The sequence below is a fragment of the Neomonachus schauinslandi genome, chromosome X, assembly GCF_002201575.2.
Source record: "Neomonachus schauinslandi chromosome X, ASM220157v2, whole genome shotgun sequence".
Lineage (NCBI taxonomy): Eukaryota > Metazoa > Chordata > Mammalia > Carnivora > Phocidae > Neomonachus > Neomonachus schauinslandi.
The window spans coordinates 65,396,356-65,416,064 of NC_058419.1; the positions used below are offsets into that span (position 1 = coordinate 65,396,356).

General features: G+C 37.3%; 1 protein-coding gene across 1 annotated transcript in view; it reads left to right on the plus strand.

Moving 5' to 3' along the window:
- ATRX (ATRX chromatin remodeler) overlaps nt 1-19,709 on the plus strand; it is a 319,976-nt gene that overhangs the window by 230,567 nt on the left and 69,700 nt on the right. The window contains exons 23-25 of the mRNA XM_021678803.2: nt 7,939-8,069; nt 8,758-8,846; nt 8,975-9,147. Of these exons, the coding sequence (XP_021534478.1) occupies nt 7,939-8,069; nt 8,758-8,846; nt 8,975-9,147 (393 nt within the window). The remainder of the gene's footprint in view (nt 1-7,938; nt 8,070-8,757; nt 8,847-8,974; nt 9,148-19,709) is intronic.

The window sequence follows — 19,709 nt, forward strand, 5'->3', positions numbered from 1 at the left end:
TCCCCAGTGTCTATCACCCAGTCACCCCATCCCTCCCACCCCACCCCTCACTCCAGCAACCCTCAGTTTGTTTCCTGCAATTAAGAATTCCTCATATTAGTGAGATCATATGATACATGTCTTTCTCTGTTTGACTTATTTCACTCAACATAATACCCTCCAGTTCCATCCACGTCGTTGCAAATGGCAAGATCTCATTCCTTTCGATGGCTGCATAATTTTTTTATATGTGACTCTTTCTAGATTCTATTTGGTTTTAAGAAGTTCACTTAAATTTTGCTTTTTATACTAGGAACAGTTTTGTGTTAATAGTAATAATTTGTAATATTTTAATATTTATAGAATTAAAGTACTAAGAAACTGAGTTTTCTTGAATTTTAAAGAAATTATAGTCCTTAATTTTCCTTTGTTCCCCCTTTTCAGTATAATCCTGCAGTATTCCTTTTACCATCGGTTATCAGTTTATATTTACATGTAAGCCTCTGCCTTCAGTAAACACTTCATGTTTTAAAATGTGGATACTTAATTTTTTAAAGTTTTTATTTAAATTCCAGTTAGTTACTGTATAGCGTAATATTATTTTCAGTACACTATAGTGTACAATATAGTGATTCAACACTTCCATACAACATCTGGAGCTCATCACATGTGCACTCCTTAATCTCCATAAACTATTTTAGACATCCCCCCTCTCCCTCCCCCCTGGTAATCATCAGTTTGTTACTTAATTTTTTAATCAGTAAATGTTAGCCTGATTTTAAGCATAAGTCAGTATTAAAATCCATACAGTGTTTTAAGGCATGCAGAAATGGAGCACATTAAAAGACAACCCACAGAATGGGAGAAAATTTTTTGAAATCCTGAATCTGAGAAGGGATTAATAACCAGAATATATAAAGAACTCCTATAACTCAACGACAATAAAACTCAACACAATTGGAAAATGAGTGAAGGACTTCAGTAGACATTTCTCCAAAGAATATGTACAAATCGCCAATAAGCACATGAAAAGATGTTCTACATCATCACTGGTTATTATAGAAATGCCAATAGCAAAACACAAGATATCACTTAATACCTGATAAGATGCGTATTACCAAAAAAAAGAGAGAGAGAAAGAAAGAACAGGTATTGTCAATAAAGTGGAGAAACTATAACCCTGGTGCATTGCTGGTGACAGTGTAAAATGGTGTAGCTGCTATGGGAAAAGCAGTGCAGCCATTCCTCAAAGAGTTAAACATAGAATTATTTATATAATGATCCAGTATATGATCCAGCAATTCCACTTCTAGGTATATACACCAAATAATTGAAAGCAGGAACTTAAATAGATACTTGCACACTCATGTTTACACAGCAGTAGTGTTCTTAATAGCCAAAAAGGTGGAAGCAATCCCAGTGTCCATTAACAGATGAATAGAGAAAGGCAATTTGATATATATTGATATATATATATATATAATGATATATATATATATATATTTATCATATATAAATCATATATAAATGTTATATTTATCATATAAATATGATCTATACATACATACACACATACATACATACATACCATGGGATATTATTTAGTCTTAAAAAGAAAGGAAATGCTGATACTTTACAATATTAATGAATCCCAAAGCTATCATGATAAGTGAAATAAGCCAGACGCAAAATGACAAATACTGTTTCATTCCACTTAGAGGTACCTAGAGAAAGATTCATAGAGGCAGAAAGTAGTAGTTACCAAGGTTTGGGGGAGAGGAAAATACAGAGTTATTTTTAATATGTACAGAGTTTCTTTCTAGGACCATGAAAAAGTTTTAGGAATGGAGTGTTGATGGTTGCACAACATTGTGATTGTACTCAGTGCCACTGAATTGTACTCATAAATAGAGAACATTCATATGCATGCGTCCACGTGCCACCCTTTAGACATTGATTAAGTGGATCTGGAGTAGGGCTCAGGGACGTACAGGTGATTTTGATGTACCTGCAGCATGAGAACCACTGCTCTAAATGATTCTCAACATAATTGGAAATGTAACTCAAAACCACAGTGGGATACCTTTTGTTACTCACTAGGATGGCTATAATCCAAGAAATAGAAAAATAGTAAGTGGTGAGGATGTGGAGGAATTGGAACCCTGTGTTTTGCTGGTTTCAAATGTCAAATGGTGTAATTTATGTGGAGCTCAATTTGGCAATCAAAGGTTCAATATAGAGTTACCATATAACCCAGCAATTATACTTCTGGGTGTATACTCAATAGAAAGGAAAACACTTGTACACCCAAAGATTTGTACACCAATGTTCGTAGCATCATTGTTCATAATAGTTCAAAGCTAGAAACAACCTATATGCCCATCAACTGGTGAATGGTTAAACAGATTTGATATATGCATATCATAGAACATTATTAAGCAATGAAAAGGAAGAAAATGCTGATACATGCTACAGTGCAGATCAACCTTGAAAACATATGCTAAGTGAAAGAAGCTAGTCACAAATGACCAGATGTTGTATGATTCCATTTACATGAAGTGTCCAGAGTAGGCAGATCTGTAGAGACAAAGTAGATTAGTGGTTTCCTAGGGGTATAGGAGAAATAAATAAATTGGGGGATGATGGCTAGGGGTATAGGGTCTCTTTTGGGGGTGATAAAAATGTTTTAAAAACTAGATTTTGGTGATGGTTGCTCAGCTCTGTGAATACACTAGTGAATTGTAAATGGTAAATTGTGAACTATATCTGAATAAAACTTAAAAAAAACTCAGTGGCTTACTTTTTTATCTACAGAAGTTTTATTTAGTTATCTTCCAGCTAATTGCTCATTCTTTATGATTTCCTATGTCTTGCATGTACTTTCTAGATTATCTTTAACATTTCTTTAAACATAGTAAACAGTTATAGTCTATGTCTGATTATTCCAGTTTTTGAAATCTTTATAGATTTGTTTCATCTCTCTAATTTCTGTCAATTTTTCAGGCATGCTGCGTTGTTTCCATGTGTGTTTAAGTACTTTTGACCACAAGTTCCTAATATCCTTTGGAGTATTAATATGTGGTAATTCTTTGAGGCCTAGGCTAACATTTGGTTACTCCAGAAAGGATTTGCTGTTGTTTCTGCCAGGGGTCTGGGGATATTTTTAGTCTCAGATCCCTTGATATTACAATTTGCGCTTGAAGCACTCTTAATTTTTAAGTTAGTGGGAATTTGGGCAAATGATGGGCTATTTGATGATATGAACTAGGGCCTCTCCGGTACTTAAAATATTATTCCTTTGTTTCTTTTACTTTCTGCATAAATCAAATAAGCATACTCCAAAGAATGTTAACCAATTTCAGTGGTCTTTGCATGCTAGTTCAAGGGTGGTAATTTTTATGTGAGATTCCTATAGTGTGTGACTAATCAGAAGGTGGTATGACTACAAGATTTAGATTTAGACTTGAACAGATACAACAGCATATGTTTAGATTATCAAAACTGAGCCATCTGCTTAAAGTCAGCTTTATGGGACCTGCATTGATGTATTCAGGCAGTGCAGTAACTAATATCATTGAGGTACTCTTTTTCACTTACTGTTCATTATAAGTAGAATTCTTCTGGGCACCTCCTAGTAGTTGTGTTATTGCTTGGGTTTTAAGCTTTCCTAAGTCTTTGTTATGTTTAAAAGTGGTCTTGAGTCCTGCAAGTTAACCGAAGGAGCATTGGAGGAAAGGAAAACAGATTTCTGAAATAGTACAAAGGAATTATTTGATTAGTAAGGATTTTGTGATAAAACGGTGTGGAAGTCCTAGAAGGTGTTTCCAAATTCTTGGTGGCTAAACTACTCCCACGGTTCTTTAGATCAACCCTTTTAAATCATTTATGTGGAAAATTCTTTGAAATAATTTTCAAGACTTGGGGAAACTCTATAAAATTTATTGATATAGCCCATGGTGTTTTATTATCATCTCCAATTCCCTGTTTATTATAGCTGTATTGATCATCAGAATACTCCAGTGAGACTGGCTTATTTTAATAGTGTAATTGTAATTTGTAAGGGGTCAAAAGGGAAATTGAATATAAAAAGCTTTTAGTATTATATTTTTGGAAAGTTTGCTTTAGCTCTACTGTCTTGAATAACCTTGAAAGGCACTTAAGGCAGCGTGGTAGGCTGAACAATGGCCACCCGGAGATGTCAGATCTTACCTAGGTCCTGGAACCTGTGTTACCTTATAAGAAAAGGGGATTTTTTTAGAGGTGACTAAACTAAGGATCTTGAGATGAGGAGATTGTCCTGGATTGTCCAGATGGCTCCTAATTCCATTTGCAGGTATCTTTGCAGGAGAGAGTCTGAGGGAGATTTGATATGCACAGAAGAGGAGGAATTGTGACCACAGAGGCAGAGATTGATGTGGCTGCAAGTCAGGGAATGCCAGCAGCCACCATGTGCCTGAGGAGGCAAGGAATAAATTCTCTCCTGGAGCTTCCAGAGGGAGTGTAGATGGCCCTGTGGACACTTTGATTTTGGCTCAGTAGGACAGATTTTGGACTTCTGATCTCCCAAACTGTGAAGGAGTATATTTCTGTGGTCTTAAGATTTTGGGTTTGTGGTGATGTGCTATGGCAGCCCTAGCAAACTAATTGAAGCAGTGAGTTTTCCCAACCATTCTTCTTTATGACTTGTACCCTAGTTTGCAGCACAAGCACCTGAGAACCTTCTTAGAAAGTTTATATTTCTGTGCCTCATCACATATCTAGGAAATCAGAATTTATAGGAATGGGATCCAAGTGTGTGTATAACACATTGTCCAGGTGATTCTGATGTGCGCCAAGTTTGATAAACATTTCTTTTTTTTAATTATTATTATTTATTATTTTTTTTTAAAAGATTTTATTTGAGAGAGAGAGACTGAGAGAGAGCATGAGAGGGGGTAGGATTGGGAGGGTCAGAGGGAGAAGCAGACTCCCCGCTGAGCAGGGAGCCCGATGCGGGACTCGATCCAGGGACTCCAGGATCATGACCTGAGCCGAAGGCAGTCGCTTAACCAACTGAGCCACCCAGGCGCCCCTTGATAAACATTTCACTAGGATGCTGTGTTGATTTCCTCTTGCTGCTGTAGGAAATTACCACAAATTTGATGGCTTAGAACAACACAAGTTTATTCTCTTACTGTTCTGGGGGGTTGAGGGTCCAAGGTTAGTGTTACTGGGCTAAAGTCAGCAGGGCTGGTTCCTTTTGGCTGCTCTAGGGAGGGAAAATATTTCCTTGTCTTTTTCAGCTTCTGGTGGCTGTCTGTATTCTCCATATTGAACGTGTGTCACTCCATTTGTGCATATGTCATCACATCACCTTCTACTCTCACTTCTGGATCCCTCTTACAGGGATTATTGTGGTTGCATTGGATCCTCCTGGATAAACTAGGATGGTCTTCTTCAATTTCAGGTCCTTTTCTTGATTGCATCTGCACATTTTCTTTTTCCATGGGTGGATTGGAATGTAGATATATTTGGCAGATATATATAGGATTGGAATGTAGATATATTTGGGAGACCATTATTGAGTTTACTACAGACCCCATGATAACATCTCATGTAAAAACTGTAGGTGTAAATAAGGTTCAATAACAGATTGTCATGATTAATTAATCATGTATTCACCTAACCTTTTTTGGTATATTTTCCCAATAAAGTGATTTGGAGTCAAAAACATTTTTTTTTGAAAAGATAGAATAATTCAGTAATAATTATCAATACTCTTGAGTAGAGAACATTTTTCTGTGGATATTTATTTGGCTAGGTTATTAACATATCCTTTTTATGTGGTTCCCATTTCCACAGAGAATATCAACTCTAATATAAATCAATGGTGTAGGTAGAAGAAACTTTTCCCTTTTCAGGTAGAATTTTTTTCCCTTTAAAAATGTCCTCGCTTTTCCTATCTTAGCCAGTTAGGCCTAAAAGTCTTATGAAGTTTTTCTATAATAGAAGATATTTATGATATATGCAAGAGTAGTTTTTGCCCCCACAAAACAAGAATTGGCTTTTAGTCTTTCTTGGAGTATAAAATGATAAAGTATAGATTACCTTTTTTAAAAAAAAAATCTCTCTTTATATTAATTTTTTTTAAGAAAGAGAACACGAGTGGTGGGGGGAAGAGAGCAGAGGGAGAGGGAAAGAGAATCTTGAGCAGATTCCATGCCCAGCATGGAGCCTGATGCAGGGCTTGATCTTAAGACCCTGAGATCATGATCTGAGCTGAAATCAAGAGTCAGACACTTAACCAACTGAACCATCCAGGTGCCCCTCCTTTACATTAATTTTAACTCATAAGGTGTTCAGTGATAGAACAGCTGGGTAGAAGATCAACAAGGAAATAGAAGACTTGGAAAACACTATAAACCAACCAGACTTAACAGACCTCTAAAAGAACACTCCATCGAGCTGCAGCAGAATACATATTCCTCTCAAGTGCATGTGGAATATTCTCCAAGATAGACCATATTTTAGATTATAAAACAAGTTTCAATTAACATAAGAGGATAAAATCACACAAAATGTTTTCTTTAACCACATGGGAATGAAATTACAAACCAGTAACAGAAGGAAAGTTAGAACATTCACAAATGTATATAAATAACAGACTCCCAAATAGCCAGTAGATAAAAGAAGAAATCACAAAGAAAATTAAAAAATATTTAGACGTGGATGAAAACAACACAAGGTACTAAAATATGGGATGCAGATAAAGCATGCTTAAAGAGGGAAAATTATAACAGTAAATGCCTATAATTTAAAAAGAAGAAAGATCTCAAATTTATAATCTTACCTCTTACGCTTAAGGAACTAAAGTTAGGGTAGACTAAACCCAAAGCAAGTAGAAAGAAAGAATAAAGACTGAAACAGAAATAAATATAAAGGAGGAAAAAACACAGAAAATCATTGAAACTGAAATTTGCTTTTTTGAAAAGATCGATTGATACCTTTTTAGCTGTACTTGCAGAGTAATAGAGGAGACACAACTAAAATCAGGAATATGAAAGAACATCACTACTGATTTGCAGAAATAAAAAATTATAAAGGAATGCTATGAGCAGTTGTATGTCAAGAAATTAGATTCTTCATTTTCACAGCAATGATTCCTATTATACACAGTGGAAATACCTCTTAAAAGGCAAAATAATCACTACCAGATTTTCATGCATTTTTATTAGTGTTTCATATCATTAAATTTTCTCTTGCCATGAGTGGAGACAAGACTTATTAGTTATTGGTGAATTTACATCTTTTAAAACTGTGGACAGAAAAATATGTTATTGCTTAAATGCTGCTTTTTTTGTTTAACCAGTTTTGTTTTGCATCTTACCTCCTTGATAAGTGCCATATAAATGAAATGTCTATTCATTTCATTTTCATTTCGCTTTTATAGAAAAAACTTAATTTTGTTGAAATTACTCTGAGCAGAAGAAATTAATGTTTTCAACATGAAAAACAGTTTTTAGGAGTACATTTTTTTGTGTAAGAAGCATTGGAAAGAGTTTCTAAAAGATGGGATACAGAGAGGCTTTATCTAAAATAAGAGCTTTTAAGTTTTCATTTGAATTCCAGTTAGAGGTGCGTAGGTGGCCCAGTTGGTTAAGTGTCCAAGTCTTGGTTTCGGCCCAAGTCATGATTTCAAGCCCCGCCTTGGGCTCCTCGCTCAGTGCAGAGGCTGCTTAAGACTCTCTCTGTCCCCCTCCTCCAATAGAATAAAATTTAAAATTCCAGTTAGTTAACATACAGTGTAAATTTAGTTTCAGGTGTACAATATAATGATTCAGCACTTCCGTACATCACCCTGTGCTTATCATGGCAAATGCACTCCTTAATTCCCATCACCTCTTTAACCCATCCCCCCACCCACCTCTCCTGACATAGAGAATTCTTATGTCTTAACATTAACTACTTTTTTTTTATCAGGTGTAGGTAATAGCAGTGAAGGTGGAAGAGGAAAGGCAGGTGCAAAACTTTTCCAAGATTTTCAGATGTTAAGTAGAATCTGGACTCATCCTTGGTGTTTGCAGCTGGACTACATTAGCAAAGAAAATAAGGTAAATCAGGTAACCTAAAATCGATTAAGACCTATCTGTTGGAAGCAGAATAACTTCAGGAAAAAGGTTGATCTATATAGACTTACTGTATATTGGAATTTTCCTTTGCTTTGTAGTACAGTAATTCAACCCATTTTATTTCTAGTTAATTTCTATATGTTAATGCATTATGATTATGGAAGGAGTATTAAATGTTATTCTTAACATCTGTATAACCATGGTAAAATGATAAAAATTTAAAAAGTAACATTGGGTCAATAGTATTAACTAAACAATAGACTTTTTTTAAATTTAATTTAATTTTATTATGTTAGTCACCATACATCATTAGTTTTTGATGTAGTGATCCATGATTCATTGTTTTCGTATAACACCCAGTGCTCCATGCAGTACGTGCCCTCCTTAATACCCATCACTGGGCTAACCCATACAATAGACTTTAATTGGATTTCACCAGTTTTTGTACTTATGTCCTTTTTCTTTTCCATGATTCAATCCAAGATTTCGCATTGCATTTAGTAATCATATCTGTTATGCCTCCTTTCCTTTTTTAATCTATGGTAGTTCTTTCAGGTCTTTTTTTATCCCATGACAATTAACTTATCCTCAGGTAAAGTAAACATCATTATAATTTTCAATATAAGTTGAAGTAAACTATTAAAACATTCATCATTTTTTTTTCCTCTAGGGATACTTTGATGAAGACAGTATGGATGAATTTATAGCTTCAGATTCCGATGAAACCTCCATGAGTTTAAGCTCCGATGATTATACAAAGTAAATTGAATAATTTTTGTGTCCTGTGTTGACACATTTAAAATCCCTAATTGCTGATTGTTCTCTCATAATTGGTATTTATATCTTTTCTGGGCTTTCCTAACAGTTTGAATTTGTTCCTTTTATAGAAAGAAGAAAACGAAGGGGAAGAAAGGGAAGAAAGATAGTAGCTCAAGTGGAAGTGGCAGTGACAATGATGTTGAAGTGATTAAAGTCTGGAATTCAAGATCTCGAGGAGGTGGTGAAGGAAATGTGGATGAAACAGGAAGCAATCCCTCAGTTTCATTAAAGCTGGAAGAAAGTGAGTCTAATGAATGTTGCCTTTATAATGGAACACTGATGTAGAAATTATCATGTCCATGCTTTTTTTCAATAATTAATTTATCCTTACTATTTCTCTCAAAGGAATATCTTTCCTAGATGCTTTTAGTAAGCATCTTGGATAATCAGGTCACATAATGACAAATATCTGGTGAATGTTTAATTAAAAGCAAGCCATTGTGCTCTCTCTGATATTTAGAGAAAGAAGAAAGAAAAACTAATGTTTATTTACATGTATATAAACTAAATGCTATATTTTCACTCCATGTGTTAGCTGACTTAATTCTTGAGCAGACTTACAATGCTGTTGATATCTTTATTTTTATAAATGATCAGTAGAAGTCGGATTTAGACCTAGATACATCCAATTTCAGAGCCATGATGGTATTTTCAATTAACTACATATAAATAACTGGAAACATTTCATGTAATAGAGTATCATTGTAATTAACTTTATACAGTGAAACTAGTGTTAATGTTTTAGCCTTTTTCCTTTGTAATTCTTCATAATCTATAATTGTTGCATACTTTAAGTTTTCCCTTTTTCATATACAGTTTATCACCTCTTTTTAAAATTAATTTATTTCTATTTTTTTAATTTAAATTTTAGGTAGTTAACATACAGTGCAATATTGGTTTCTGGAGTAGTTTCTGGAGTAGAATTTAGTGAATCATCACTTACGTACAACACCCGGTGCTCATCAAAATAAGTGCCCTCCTCAATACCCATCACCCATCTAGCCCATCCCCCACCCATCTCCTTCTGTCAACCCTCAGTTTGTTCTCTATCCTTAAGAGAGTCTTATGGCTGGAGGGTTGGGTGGGGGATGGGGTAACTGGGGGGATGGGCATTAAAGAGGAGGGCACTTGATGTAATGAGTACTTGGTGTTACATGTAACTGATGAATCACTAAATTATATCCCTGAAACTAATAATAACTATATGTTAACTAAATTGAATTTAAATAAAAATTTTTAAAAAGAGTCTCTTATGGCTTGTTTCCCTCTCTCCTTTTTTCTTTTCTCCCTTCCCGTATGTTCATCTGTTTTCTTTCTTAAATTCCACCTATGAGTGAGATCATATGGTATTTGTCTTTCTCTGACTGGCTTATTTCACTTAGCATAATGCATTCTAGCTCCATCCATGTCCTTGCAAATGTCAAGATTCTATTCTATATTATGGCTGAGTAATATTCCATTGTATATATATACCACATCTTCTTTATCCATTCTTATGTTGATGGACATCTGGGCTCTCCCCATAGTTTGGCTATTGTTGATAGTGCTACTATAAGCATCAGGGTACATGTATCCCTTCAAATCTGTATTTTTGTATCTTTTGGGTAAATACCTATTAGTGCAATTGCTGGATCATAGGGTAGTTCTATTTTTAACATTTTGAGGAACCTCCATACTGTTCAGAGTGGCTGCAGCAGTTTGCATTCCCACCAACAGTGCAAGAGGGTTCCCCTTTCTCTGTATCCTCACCAACACCTGTTGTTCTTCTGTTGTTAATTTTAACCATCCTGATAAGTGTGAGATGGTATCTCATCATGGTTTTGATTTGTATTTCCCTGATGATGTGATGTTGAGCATTTTTTCATGTGTCTGTTAGCCATCTGTATGTCTTTTTTGGAAAAGTGTCTATTCATGCCTTCTGCCCATTTATTAACTGGATTATTTGTTTTTTGGGTGTTGAGTTTGATAAGTTGTTTATAGATTTTGCATACTAACCCTTTATCAGATACGTTGTTTGCAAATACCTTCTCCCATTCCGTAGGCTGCCTTATAGTTTTGTTGATTATTTCCTTCACTGTGCAGGAACTTTTTATCTTGATGAAGTCCCAGTAGTTCATTTTTGCTTTTGTTTCCCTTGGCTTTGGTGACATGTCTAGTAAGAAGTTGCTGTGGCTGAGGTCAAAGAGGTTTCTGCCTGTGTTCTCCTCTATCACCTCTTTTGTTTTCTCTTTCTCTCCTTTTCTTGTGCATGAGTGTACACATAAGTGAAAGTCTGAATTTTTTATTGGCTGAAGTTGTCTTGACCCATATCTACATTTGAAGGATTAGTGTTGAGGCTCCATATATTCTTGGTGCAGCCTGACTGGGTGTCTAGGAACTCCAAAGTTGGGACCAAATGTCTGAATATTTTAAATAAAATATCTAAAGATAGAACAGTATAAATAGCTCTAAATATTTGTCATTTGAGGGGCGCCTGGGTGGCTCAGATGGTTAAGCGTCTGCCTTCGGCTTGGGTCATGATCCCAGGGTCCTGTGATCAAGCCCCACATTGGGCTCCTGGCTCAGCGGGGAGCCTGCTTCTCCCTCTCCCTCTGCTCATGCTCTCTCTCTCTCTCTATATATATATATATTTCTGTGTCTCAAATGAATAAATTAAAAAAAAATCTTAAAAAAAAATAATTATTTGTCATTTGAGAGTCATATAGCAAAGCAATTGACTGTGAAGAAAAGAGAGATATGGAGGCCAGCTTGGTGAATGACCCTGGGTTCAAACAAGCTTGGCTGGTTTTAGGTCTGCACCTGAACTAATTTCGTGCTTCCTTAATAAACATTTCTCTTTTCAAGAGAATAGGGGGCAGAAAGTGTACTTGGAAGAATAATAGCTGAGAACGTCCTTGCTCAGAAACACACATCCAGATCCAGGAGGCACAGAAAACTCCCATCAAAATCAACAAAAGCAGGCCAACACCAAGACATACTCTAATTAAATTTGTAAAATATAGTGATAAAGAAAAATATCTTAAAACAGGACAAAAGAAGTCCTTAACTTACAAGGGAAAAGCCGTAAGGCTTGCTGGAGATTTCTCAACAGAAATTTGGCAAGCCAGAAGAGAATGGCCTGATATATTCAAAGTGCTGAAAAGGAAAAATATGCAACCAAGAATACTTTATCCAGTAAGGCTGTGATTCAGAATAAATAGGAGAGAGAGAGTTTCCCCAGACAAACAGAAACTAAAGGAGTTCATGACCGGTAAATGAGCCCTGCAAGAAATATTAAAGGGGACTCTTTGAGTGGGAAAGAAAGACCAAAAATGACAAAGTCCAGAAAGGAACAGAGAAAATTTCCAGAAACAACAACAAAACAAGTAATACAATGGCACTAAATACATACTCTGTCAATAATCATTCTGAATGTAAATGGACTAAATGCTCCAATCAAAAGTCATAGGATGTCAGAATGGTTACAAAAAAATAAGACCCATCTATATGCTGCCTACAAGAGACCCATTTTAGGCCTAAAGACACCTTCAAATTGAAAGTGAGGTGATGGAGAAACATTTATCTTGCAAATGGATGTCAAAAGAAAGTCGGAGTAGCCATACTTCTATCAGACAAACTGGGTTTTAACCAAAGACTCTAATAGGAGATGAAGAAGCATATTATATCATAATAAAGGGGTCTATCCAACAAGATATGAGAATTGTAAATATTTATGCCACCAACTTGGGAGCACCCAAATATGTAAAACAATAACAAATGTAAAGGAATTCATTGATAATAATACAATAATAGTAGGTGACATTAAACCCTTTTATGAAGACAGCATTACCCTGATAGCAAAACCAGATAAAGAGTCCCCTAAAAAATAGAACTCTAGGCTAATACTATAGATGCACATAGATGCAAAATTCTCAGTAACATTCTAGCAACCAAATTCAACAATACATTTAAAAAAAATCATTCACAGTGATCAAGTGGGACTTATTACGGGGTTGCAAGGGGGGGGTTCAGCATTCACAGATCAATCAACTACATTATACTACATTAATAAAGGATAAGAACCATACAATCATTTTAGTAGATTCAGAAAAAGCTTTGACATAGTATAGCATCCATTCATGATAAAAACCCTCAACAATGTAGGTTTAGAGGGAGCATACCTCATCACCAGAAAGGCCATATATGAAAAACCCACAGTAGTATCATGCCCAGTGGGGGAAAACTGAGAGCTTTTCCTCTGTGGTCAGGAGCAAGACAGGGATGTCCATTCTCACCACTGTTACTTAACATAGTACTGGAAATCCTACTCACAGCAATCAGACAACAAAAAGAAAGAAAAGACACCCAAATTGGCAAGGAAGAAGTAAAACTTTATTTGCAGATGACAAGACACTCTATATAGAAAACCCAAAGACTCCACCAAAAAGCTGCTAGAACTGATACATGAATCCAATAAAGTGGCAGGATACAAAATGAATGTAGAGAAATCTGTTGGATTTCTATACACCAATAATGAAGCAGCATAAACAAAAATTAAGGAGTCAGTCTCATTTATAATTTTACCAAAAGTAAGAAGATAGGTAGGAATAAACTCAACCAAGGAGGTGAAAGATCTGTACTCTGAAAAGTATAAAACACTGATGAAAGAAATTGAAGAGGACACAAACAGAATGACATTCCATGCTCATGGATTGGAGGAAAACATTGTCAAAATGTCTATGCTACCTAAAGCAATTTACATATTTAATGCTATCCCTGTCAAAATACCAAGAGCATTTGTCACAGAGCGAGAACAAACAATCCTAAAATTTCTATGGGACCACCAGTACCTCAAGTAGCCAAAGCAACCTTGAAAAAGAAACAAAAGCTGGAGGTATCACAATTTCAGTCTTCAAGTTCTACTATACAGCCATATTAATCAAAATAGTATGGTGTGGTGTAAAAATACTCACATAGATTAATGGAACAGAATCAAAAGCCCAGAAATGAACCTACAACTCTATGGACAATTAGTTTTTGACAAAGTAGGAAAGAGTATCTAATGGGAGAGGGGCGCCTGCGTGGCCCAGTTATTAAGCGTCTGCCTTCGGCTCAGGTCATGATCCCAGGGTCCTGGGATTGAGCCCTGCGTGGGGCTCCCTGCTCTGTGGGAAGCCTGCTTCTCCCTCTCCCAACCCTCCTGCTTGTGTTCCCTTTCTCACTGTCTCTCTGTCAAATAAATAAATAAAATCTTTTTTTTTTAAAGATTTTATTTATTTATTTATTAGAGAGAGAGAGAGAAACAGCATGAGAGGGGATAGGGTCAGAGGGAGAAGCAGGCTCCCTGCTGAGCCGGGAGCCCGATGTGGGACTCGATCCCAGGACTCCGGGATCATGACCTAGGACGAAGGCAGTCGCTTAACCAACTGAGCCACCCAGGCGCCCATAAATAAAATCTTAAAAAAAAAAAAAAAAAAGTATCTAATGGGAGAAACAGTGTTTCTTCAACAAGTGGTGTTGGGAAAACTGGACAGCAACATGCAAAGGAATGAAATGGGACCACTTTATTATACCACACACAAATAGAAATTCAAAATGGATTAAAAGACATAACTGTGAGACCTGAAACCATAAAAAATCCTAGAAGAGAACACAGGCAGTAATACCTCTGACATTGGCTATAGCAAGTTGTTTCTAGATATGTCTCCTGAGGCAGGGGAAGTAAAAGCAGAAATAAACTATTGGGACTTCATCAAAATAAGCAGCTTCTGCACGGTGAAGGAAACACCCAACAAAACTAAAAGGCAGCCTTCGGAATGGGAGACAATATTTGCAAATTACATATCTGATAGATGGTTAATATCTGGAATATATAAAGAACCTCTAAACCTCAACACCCAAGAAATGAACAATCTAAGTAAAAATGCACAGCCAACATGAATAGCCATTTTCCCAAAGAAGATACACAGATGGCCAATAGAGGCCACGTATCATCAGGGAAATGCAAATCAAAACTACAATGAGATATCACCTCATACCTGTCAGAATGGCTAAAATGATCAACAGTAGAAACAACAGATGCTGGTGAGGATATGGAAAAAAAGGAACACTTTTGCACTCTTGGTGGGAATGCAAACTAGTGCAGCCACTCTGGAAAACAGTATGAAGATTCCACAGAAAGTTAAAAATAGAACTACTCTACGATCCCATAATTTCAGTACTGGGTATTTACCCATAAAATACAAAAAAATTAATTCAAAAGGATATATGCGCCCCTATGTGTAAAACAGCAATTATCAACAAGAGCCAAATTAAGGAACAAGCCCTCGTGTCCATCTGTAGACAAATGGATGAAGAAGAGGTGATATATAATTACAATGGAATATTACTCAACCATCAAAAAGAATGAAATCTTGACCTTCGAAACAACATGGATAGAACTAGAGAGTATTGTGCTAAGCAAAGTAAGTCACTCTAAGAATGATAAATACCCTGTGATTTCACGTATATGTGGAATTTAAGAAACAAATTTGTAAGGGCAGCAGGATGGTGCCTGACTGTGGGGATCCTACACCACTGGTGAGTGACAGACTCGCGTGCTGTGGACGGGTCACAGACTTGCAGACTGGTAGCGGCGGGGAAAGGACTTTAGGGCAGTCCCCGGGATGGAAACCCGGAGCGGCGGGGTCACGCACACGTGAACTGGGAGCGGCTGGCGGTTTTAGAAGTACAAAGGGCAGAGACGTGCTCCAACCTGGAGGCAGGAGTGGGAGCGCTGCGAAGGGGCGCACAACCCAGAACGCTGCAGTTTATAGCAGCACGGACAGAAACGGAGACAGTGTGGCCTGGAGAGCTCACTGAAGAACAGACTGCGCTCTCTCTGCTCTGAGGCAGAGGGTTGGAAACGGTCTCTTCTGCTCTGACTCGCGGAAGAGATGCAGAAAGCCGCCAGGGAAAGCCACCAGAGAACAAAAGCCCGCAAAACTGATTCCCACTGAGCCCATCCCCCGCCACAGGGGCACAGGGCAACTCCGCCCAAACAGGGTTGCCTGAGTAACAGCGTGGCAGGCCCCTCCCGCAGAAGACAGGCTGGGAAAACAAGAGGCCAGCAACCCTAAGGTCCCAAGAAAACAGGTGCATCTTGCTTGGGTTCTGGTCAATAATTTGGACTCTATACATTCCCTCAAACACCAATCCACAGAATGACTAGGAGGAGGAGCCCCCAAAATAGAAAAGACTCACAGATTATGACTTATGCTGCAGGTTTACAAATGGATGCAGATATAACCAAGATGTCGGAGATGGAATTCAGGCTAGCAATTGTGGGGACAATGGCTAGAATGGAGAAATCAATTAATGGCAACATAGAGTCTCTAAGGGCAGAAATGAAAGCTGAATTGGCAGAACTTGAAAATGCTATCAATGAGATCCAGTCTAATCTAGATAATCTAACGGCTAGGGTAAGTGAGGCAGAAGAACGAATCAGTGACCTGGAAAACAATTTAATAGATAAAAAGGGAAAAGAGGAGGCCAGGGAAAAACAACTCAGAATCCATGAAAATAGAACCAGAGAAATAAGTGACACCATGAAGCGTTCCAAAGTCAGAATAATTGGAATCCAAGAGGGAGTGGAGAGAGAGAGAGAGGACTAGAAGATGTATTTGAGCAAATCGTAGCTGAGAACTTCCCTAATCTGGGGAATGAAACAAACATTCGAGTCCTAGAGGCAGAGAGGACCCCTCCCAAGATCAAGGAAAACAGGCCAACACCCCGGCATGTAATAGTAAAACATGCAAATCTTAGACCCAAGGAAACCATCCTAAGGGCAGTTAGGGAGAAGAGATTCCTTAGGTACAGAGGGAGGAACATCAGAATAACATCAGACCTATCCACGGAGACCTGGCAAGCCAGAAAGGCCTGGCAAGACATATTCAGGGTACTAAATGAGAAGAACATGCAGCCAAGAATACTTTATCCAGCAAGGCTTTCATTTACAATGGATGGAGAGATGCAGAGCTTCCACGACTGGCAGAAAATGAAAGAATATGTGACCACTAAGCCGACCCTGCAAGAAATATTAAGGGGGGTTCTATAAAAGGAGAAAGACCCCAAGAGTGATCTACAACAGAAATTTACAGGGACAGTCTATAAAAACAACGTCTTCACAGGCAACATGATGACAATTAATTCACATCTTTCAATAATCACTCTCAACGTGAATGGCCTAAACGCTCCCATAAAACGGCACAGGGTTGCAGATTGGATAAAAAGACAGGACCCATCCATATGCTGTCTACAAGAGACTCATTTTGAACCTAAAGATACATCCAGACTGAAAGTGAAGGGATGGAGATCCATCTTCCATGCCAGCAGACCTCCAAAGAAAGCTGGGGTAGCAATTCTTATATTGGACAAATTAGATTTTAAACAAAAGTCTGTAATAAGAGACAGAAGGACAGTATATCATTCTTAAAGGGTCTATCCAACAAGAAGATCTAACAATTGTAAATATCTATGCCCCCAACATGGGAGCAGCCCTCTACATAAGCCAACTGTTAACCAAAATAAAGAGTCATATTGATAACAATATGTTAATTGTAGGAGACCTCAATACTCCACTCTCAGCAATGGACAGTTCATCTAAGCAGAAAATCAACAAGGAAACAAGAGCTTTGAATAATACATTGGACCAGGTGGACCTCATAGATATTTACAGAACATTCCACCCTAAAGCAACAGAATACTCATTCTTCTCAAGCACACATGGAACTTTCTCCAGAATAGACCATATACTGGGTCACAAATCAGGTCTCAACCAATACCAAAAGATTGAAGTTATTCCCTGCATATTCTCAGACCACAATGCTCTAAAACTGGAACTCAATCACAAGAAAAGATTTTGCAGAAATTCAGACACTTGGAAGCTAAAGACCACTGTGCTCAAAAATGTTGGGGTCAACCAGGAAATCAAAGAAGAACTTAAACAATTCATAGAAATCAATGAGAACGAAAACACATCGGTCCAAAACCTATGGGATACTGCAAAGGCGGTCCTAAGGGGGAAATACATAGCCATCCAAGCCTCACTCAAAAAAATAGAAAAATCCCGAATTCACCAACTAACTCTACACCTAAAAGAACTAGAGGAAAAGCAGCAAACAATGCCTAAGCCACACAGTAGAAGAGAAATAACTAAAATTAGAGCAGGGATCAATGAATTAGAAACCAGAAACACAGTAGATCAGATCAACGAAACTAAAAGTTGGTTCTTTGAAAGAATTAATAAGATCGATAAACCACTGGCCAGACTTACCCAAAGGAAAAGAGAAAGGACGCAAATTAATAAAATTATGAACGAAAGGGGAGAGATCACGACTAACACCAAGGAAATAGAAACAATTATTAGAAATTATTATCAACAACTCTATGCCAATAAACTGAGCAATCTGGATAAAATGGAGGCCTTCCTGGAAACCTATAAGCTGCCGAGACTGAAACAGGAAGAAATTGACAACCTGAATAGGCCAATAACCAGTAACGAGATTGAAGCAGTGATCCAAAACCTCCCAAAAAACAAGAGCCCAGGGCCTGATGGATTCCCTGGGGAATTCTACCAAACATTCAAAGAAGAAATAATACCTATTCTCCTGAAGCTGTTTCAAAAAATAGAAACAGAAGGAAAACTTCCAAACTCATTCTATGAGGCCAGCATTACCTTAATCCCCAAACCAGGCAAAAACCCCATCAAAAAGGAGAATTTCAGACCAATTTCCCTGATGATATGGATTCCAAAATCCTCAACAAAATCCTAGCTAATAGGATCCAACCATACATTAAAAGGATCATCCACCACGACTAAGTGGGATTTATCCCCGGGATGCAAGGGTGGTTCAACATTCACAAATCAATCAGTGTGATAGAACACATTAAGAAGAGGAGAGAGAAGAACTGTATGGTCCTCTCAATTGATGCAGAAAAAGCATTTGACAAAATACAACATCCTTTCCTGATTCAGACTCTTCAGAGTATAGGGATAGAGGGAAAATTCCTTAAGTTCATAAAATCCATCTATGAAAAACCCACAGTGCCTATCATCCTCAATGGGGAAAAGGTGAGAGCCTTTCCCTTAAGATCAGGAACACGTCAAGTATGCCCACTCTCGTCACTATTGTTCAACATAGTACTAGAAATCCTAGCAACAGCAATCAGACAACAAAAAGAAATAAAAGGTATTCAAACTGGCAAAGAAGAAATCAAACTCTCTCTTTTTGCAGACAATATGATACTTTATGTGGAAAACCCAAAGACTCCACCCCCAAATTACTAGAACTCATCCAGCAATTCAGTAATGTGGCAGGATACAAAATCAATGCACAGAAATCAGTTGCTTTCTTATACACTAACAGCGCAACTGTAGAAAGAGAAATTAAATAATTCCATTTACAATAGCACCAAGAACCATAAGATACCTCGGAATAAACCTAACTAAAGAGGTAAAGGATCTATACTCTAGGAACTACAGAACACTCATGAAAGAAATTGAAGAAGACACAAAAAGATGGAAAACCATTCCATGCTCATGGATCAGAAGAATAAACATTGTTAAAATCTCTTTGCTACCCCGAGCAATCTATACCTTCAATGCCATCCCGATCAAAATTCCAGTGACATTTTTCAAAGTGTTGGAAGATACAATCCTAAAATTTGTATGGAATCAGAAAAGACCCCGAATCGCCAAGGAAATGTTGAAAAAGAAAAACAAAGCTGGGGGCATCATGTTGCCCGATTTCAAGCTGTATTACAAAGCTGTGATCACCAAGACAG